At 59.4% G+C, this 5,686-nt stretch overlaps 1 protein-coding gene across 1 annotated transcript; it reads right to left on the bottom strand.

Moving 5' to 3' along the window:
- Positions 1–2,059: 2,059 nt before the first annotated feature.
- HMX3 (H6 family homeobox 3) lies at positions 2,060–4,665 on the bottom strand. Its single transcript, XM_031461933.2, has 2 exons — positions 4,266–4,665; positions 2,060–3,638 (listed from the first exon to the last, which is right to left on the bottom strand). Exons 1-2 carry the CDS (start codon positions 4,663–4,665, stop codon positions 2,965–2,967), a joined length of 1,074 nt encoding a protein of 357 aa, XP_031317793.1. The 3' UTR covers positions 2,060–2,964.
- Positions 4,666–5,686: the final 1,021 nt, after the last annotated feature.

Genomic DNA, 5,686 nt, shown 5'->3' with positions numbered 1-5,686 from the left:
CCGTTTTCGAGAATCCAAACACAAATAAAGAAGTATTTTCTTGGCATTTGGTAACATCGTGTTCTGGCTGTAAAATCTAAGAACGTGTTTGCTATTGCAACATTATTTTTAATGAGCTGTTATTGGCCTGTCCTGCAGTTAGTATTGCCAACAGTAAAAGGCATCACTATGTTTGCAGGTAACACAAGGAACAACATATTTGGACCCCGAATTTCTGTTTATTTTTCATTTGCAACACATGCCCTCGTTTTTATTCCAAACCAGAGGGAAATAAAGGGAGATCTATCTTCACTGAGGTCCAGGCTAAATTTTGCCATAAATACGCGTGCCAGTTTATTTGGAGGCAGTTTCCCATAATAGAAAACGATACTCGATGTTTCAGCCATAGCAGAATCAATTGTGTGGATTGGGTCTGAGCAACTGTAAAGCTCTGGAAGAAGGAATGGGCGCACGTGCAGGCGCTCCCCAGCGGACGCGCCCGCATAGTGCTCATCGGATCGTCACCGTCTCTGGGTTCCTCATCTCCCCCTTCTGGCTCCCCAGCTTCCGATGTGCCCTACCAAGAGTTGGGCGAGCAGACCCCATGCAGGGAACCGCGCTGCGTTGGCTAGGCGCGCTCAAGCACCTGCTTCCGCCCGCCAGACCCGCGCTCGCGAGCAGCTCCCGGGCCGCCGCGCCCCGCAGGCCGCCCACCAGCAGCGCGGAGGCCGAGTATCTGGCCGGCGCCTGGGAACCGCTAGCTTTTCACTTCTCGGCGGCGGCCAAGATTAGGGTGGGGGACCCAGAGAAACCGTGTGCCCGTGAGGCGCTCAGCGCGGTGGACAGAAAAGGTCCTGGCAGGGTTGAGACAAAGTCCTCTCTGCTGCCGCTGGCGCAGTCAGGTGTCCTCTGTTCCCCGGCACTGGGCACACCAGGACCGCACCCACACCCGAGCCGCCCCAGGAGCCAGTTCCTCCAGGTCTGCGGAGGCTTCCCAGTCCCGAAGCTGGGAGCCGCTGTCCCTAGGGCTGTTTGACCTCCCTGGGTCGCCCTCTCGCGGCCTGGCTTCTCCCAGCTGGACGTCGCGATCCGCCTCTGGCCGCAGCTAAACATTAAGTTCATCCACTTCTTCCCGCCCCCCACCCGAGAGGCAGCCGGAGGCCACCCCAGGGATATTCTGTCCAGAAGCTCGTGGCTCCTGAAGGACCCGCGGCCTGGGAACGGAATGCGAGGCTGCGACCCTGCGATCGGAAATACCAGCCGTCTCTGAGCCCGCGGCTGTCGCTGCGCTCAATTCTGCGAAATAGATAAGCCCAGGTCCTCACCCCTTCCGCCCCGCATTCTTCCCTTGCTCGAAGGGAGTTTCAAGAAGCGTAAGGTACTGAGGAGAGAGCGGGTCTGGTCGCGAACAAAGCCGCTTCTATCTCCGCCGCCTCCTGGATGATAGGGATGTGCATCCAGGTCGGACTCGGCCAGTGCAGAGGCAGCCAGAGAGCGAGGCAGGAAAGAGTTCGGAGACACCTGCTCTGGGGAAAATCGTCCAAAGTTAAACACTCTGGCAACACGAAGTGCTTCGCTTTTCTTTTCTTTTTAATTTATTCCATTTCACGACAACATTAAATGTAACAATATTTTGTGATTCTTTTTCTCTTTTTCTTAAAAAGGGACTGTATCTGGGCAGAGGTGAGGGAGATGGGTGGGGGGGGGACAAACTATCGCAGAACAACAGGTGTAGCCGACAGAAAGAAAATAGATTGGGTGGCAGAGCAAGGAGCCCTGAGGAGTTGAGGGTGAACTTTACAAGAAATCTGTACATTTATCAAATAAGTTAAAATTCTCCTAAATTGATTGTCCTTCACTTAAAGCGCTCCAGTATGCACGTCTTACTCCTTTGAGCATTGCTAGCTATCCTTGTTTCCTTCCTTCCCCCCTTTCCCCTTAATCTTCTCCTCCTAAACAAATGACCAGGATTATACATTGAAAACATCTGCTTCTCTCTGCGGACGAAGAAGCAGGGCCCTCAGGAAATTCTGTACAATATTGCACAGGTCAAAAGTACAATTACTGCAGAACAAAAAGGTAGGGGGAGAGGATAAAAAACTGTTTATTTTTTAAGGTATTGAAATCACTCTTAAAATAGGGCACAAGGTATTAATAGTAATATTAATAATAATTTACCAACAAATGAAATTCTCGCAGTATGTGCTACTAATAAATAAGACCATTCACACCAGGCCAGATGTGGAGCTGTTTCAATAATCAGAAGTCTGATTTGGGGCTGCCTTGTCTTTTGCCTGTAAATACTTGGAGAATTTTTTGGCCACAAAAAGGGAAAGATGAAGAGATCAACTGCGACAGACCTCTGTGGCAGAGAGGAAAGTGGCCTGAGTGGAAGTCCTTATGAGAGGCTACTCAGATTCTGAAAATTCGGAAGTAATTTATTGGGAATGGAAAGGAAGAACCACACCCAGAAATCCAGAAATAAAAGTACTACAATGTGAATTCTCTCTCTCTCTCTCTCTCTCTCTCTCTCTCTCTCTCTCTCTCTCTCGACTTCTGAAAATAGTTCTATAGAAAATGAATAAATCAGAGGGGCTCAGGTTCTGTGCTTACTTTCCTTCTATAAAAATAAAACCAAAAGCCACAGCGCAATGCAAATTTGGCGGGGGGGCGGTGCACATTTTACCAAAACTTTCAGCCGAAATATTTGACCTGGGAATTTTGTCTTTCTCCTGCTTTTTCTTAATATAAACCAAAACCAAAAGTAAGAGGGGAAGCGCCTCAAATCCATTAGAGGTGAATTGCACGAAAATGCTTTGCAAATACTTACAAAACGCTACCGATTGGGGGAGGGGAGGCCGGGGCAGCGCGCTGAAGCCCCGGGTCCCGAAGGCCGCTGGACCTCTCGGCGCCCTCGGCCCGGCCCAGTCTCCTCCGGGGTCTGGGAAGGGGGCCGGGCGCTCCCTCCTCCTCCCCTCTCGGGCCTCAGACGGGCCGTAGCAGCGGCACGGACGAGACCACCGGGTGCGAGTAGTACACGGGGTGCGGGAAGGTGAGCAGTGGCTGGCTGACGGGTACCGGGGCCCCCGCGGCCGCGGCCGCCGCGCCCTCGGCCGCCGAGTTCTCGTGGTAGAGGATGGGCACCCGCACGATGCGCTGCGCCGCGGCATGGCTCAGGTTGGCCGCCTCCAGCTCGGCCGCCAGCTGCCGCTTCCACTTGTTGCGGCGATTCTGGAACCAGATCTTGACCTGCGTCTCGGTCAGGTGCAGCGACGCGGCCAAGCCGGCGCGCTCCGAGCTGCTCAGGTAGCGCTTCATGTCGAAGGTGGACTCGAGCTGGAAGACCTGGCTGCGCGAGAAGACCGTGCGCGTCTTCTTCTTGCGGCACGCGGGCTTCTTCTCGGGGCTCTCTGCGCCCTTCTTCCAGTCCTCGGCGCCCGGCGTCGCCGCCGCCGCCCCCACGCTCGCCCCAGCAGCGCCCGGCGCCGCCTCGCTCTCCTTCTTGCCTTCCTCTGAGTCGCTTTCCTCCAGAATGATCTCGTCCGGGCTCTTGGAGTCCAGCTCCTTGTGGTCGGGGTCGGCCTTAAGCAGCGGCTCGGGGGAGTCGCGGTCGGTGCCCGAGGCGGGGGAGGAGTCCCGCAGGAGGGCCTTCTCCGAGGCTGGAGAGAGACAGACAGACGGACGCACACACAAGCACATGGACACAGCCTTCAGCGAGGCCTGGAGCCTGGGGGCCGTAGGCTCAACCCGCGCCCGCCTCCGGGCCCCAAGCCTCGAGGCTTCACCATTCCCGCGGGCCTCTTCCTTCCCGGCTGGGCCAGAAGAGGGGCGCCGCGTCCTGGGGTCCAACCTTCTCCCGAGGACTGCCTAGAGAGACCCGGATGGTGGCAGCACCGCCGGTTCCTTTCTTTCCCTGAGCTTCCCAGCCAGGGGCCAGCGGAGAGATTCGCCTCCAGCTTGGGGCCGCCTGGATCACTCCCTCCATCCAGGCCAGGTCCCCAGTCCCAGTCGCCTGAAGCCTCCCCCTTCATGCCCGAGGCCACTTTTCCCGGTAAGCGCCGCGCCCCGGGCTCCAACTCCAACTTCTTTTCTCACCAAGTGGGATTGGATTTCCAGGCAGCGCAACAGAGCGTGCGGGCAAGAGTTGCAAGCCAGGGGACGAAGGAAGTTGGTCAAACAGCGCGTTTGAGGGTGCAGGGATGCCAGGGCTGCGGAGGGAGGCAGCGCGGACGGGGATGGGACAAGCGCGAGGGGAGGACAACGAAAGTTCAAAGAGAGGTCGGTACCTTCAGGTCGCGGGAGGTGACCGCCGGCGGGGGTCAGGGTGTAGGGGTACCACCAGGCCGGGGAACGCTCCAGGTAGTGCGCAGGCAGGGCAAACCTCTGCGCCGGGATCTCAAAGCGAGGGAAAGCCAGGTCGCCCACCTGCGAGAGCGCGAAGCCCGCGGCGCCCTCCAAGGCCCCCTTGGCCGCAGCAGCAGCGGCTGCGGCGGCGGCTGCAGCGGCCGAGGCTGGAGCGAAGAGAGTCCGTGGGGGCGGCTGCGGCTTAGGGGGCGGCCGGTGGTGGTCTCCGTTGAGTAGGTTCTTGATGGAGAACGGGGACTCCTTAGGCGCGGGAGGCGGGGGCGGCGGCGGCGGAGGCTGCGAGCTAGCTGTGCCGGGGGCGTCCGGCCCGGGCTCCGGCATGGTCCCCTCTCCTCCGGGTCTCCGGGAGGGAGGGAGCGGGACAGGCGGGCGGCCGGGCGAGCAGACGGGCGCCGGAAATCAGACCATAAACGGAACTCAACTACGGGGCGCAAAGTCGGGGGCCGCCCCGGGCGCAAATCCAGCGGCGGGAGGGCGGGGTGAGGACCCGGCCAGGGCGGGCTTGCATGGGGGAGGGGTGCTGAGGGGCGGGGAGCGGCCCTGCCGCGGCACGGAGGGAGCGAGGCGGCTCAGCGGCGGCTGCAGCTCCCGGGGAGGAGGCGGCAAGAGCAGTCCCCCGGCTTGGGGCTGCGTCAATCCGGCGCCGGATGCTAATGATGAAATCAAAATGTCATCCAAGTTAAATGCGGGGAGTATACGGCGATTGGGCGCGTACAATGGCAAATGGGATTAGGCAGGCGAAGGCGCAGCCGAGCCTGGGCCCCGCAGCCGCCTCCGCCACCGCCCCCTCCTCGCCTTCCCTCGGATTTTGGCGCTTTGGCTTCGGGCTATAAGAGCCCGCCTGTTATTGGCTTTATATAGTCCAATTAGGCAGCAAATGAGGACAAGCCTATTAGCACAAAAGGATATTGGCTCCCGCTAAAGAGGCACTCGGAGCGCTCTGGCGAGCGCAGGAGGCGAGCGAAGGACGCGGAGCCGGCGGCGCCCCCGGCCGGAGCGCACTGACAGCCTCGGCGCCCGGAGCCCGCGCCTCCCTCTCCCCCCTGCAGCTCGGAGACCCGATTCCAGCCGCCTGGCCTGCGGGAGGGGGAAGGGGCGGGCCAGGCCCGCCCGGGTCACCTCGGGGTTATCCGCGCTCGCAGCTGCCTCTCCCCCGCCCCCAGGGGCTTGGCAGGGGCCCGCGGCCCCCACGCAGCTGGAGAGCCACGCAGCGCCAGCCCAGGAGGCAGGACGCGACCTCCGGCCCGCGGCGAACTCAAAACTTTTCTACCATTTGGGGTCCAGCGACTTCAGCATTTTCCCTAAAGCGTGCTAAGGGCGCTACCAGGAAGAAGGGGATTTG

This window comes from Camelus dromedarius, chromosome 8, assembly GCF_036321535.1.
Source record: "Camelus dromedarius isolate mCamDro1 chromosome 8, mCamDro1.pat, whole genome shotgun sequence".
Lineage (NCBI taxonomy): Eukaryota > Metazoa > Chordata > Mammalia > Artiodactyla > Camelidae > Camelus > Camelus dromedarius.
The sequence above is the reverse complement of the archived record's forward strand: the minus strand, read 5'-3'. Positions and strand labels throughout refer to the sequence as shown.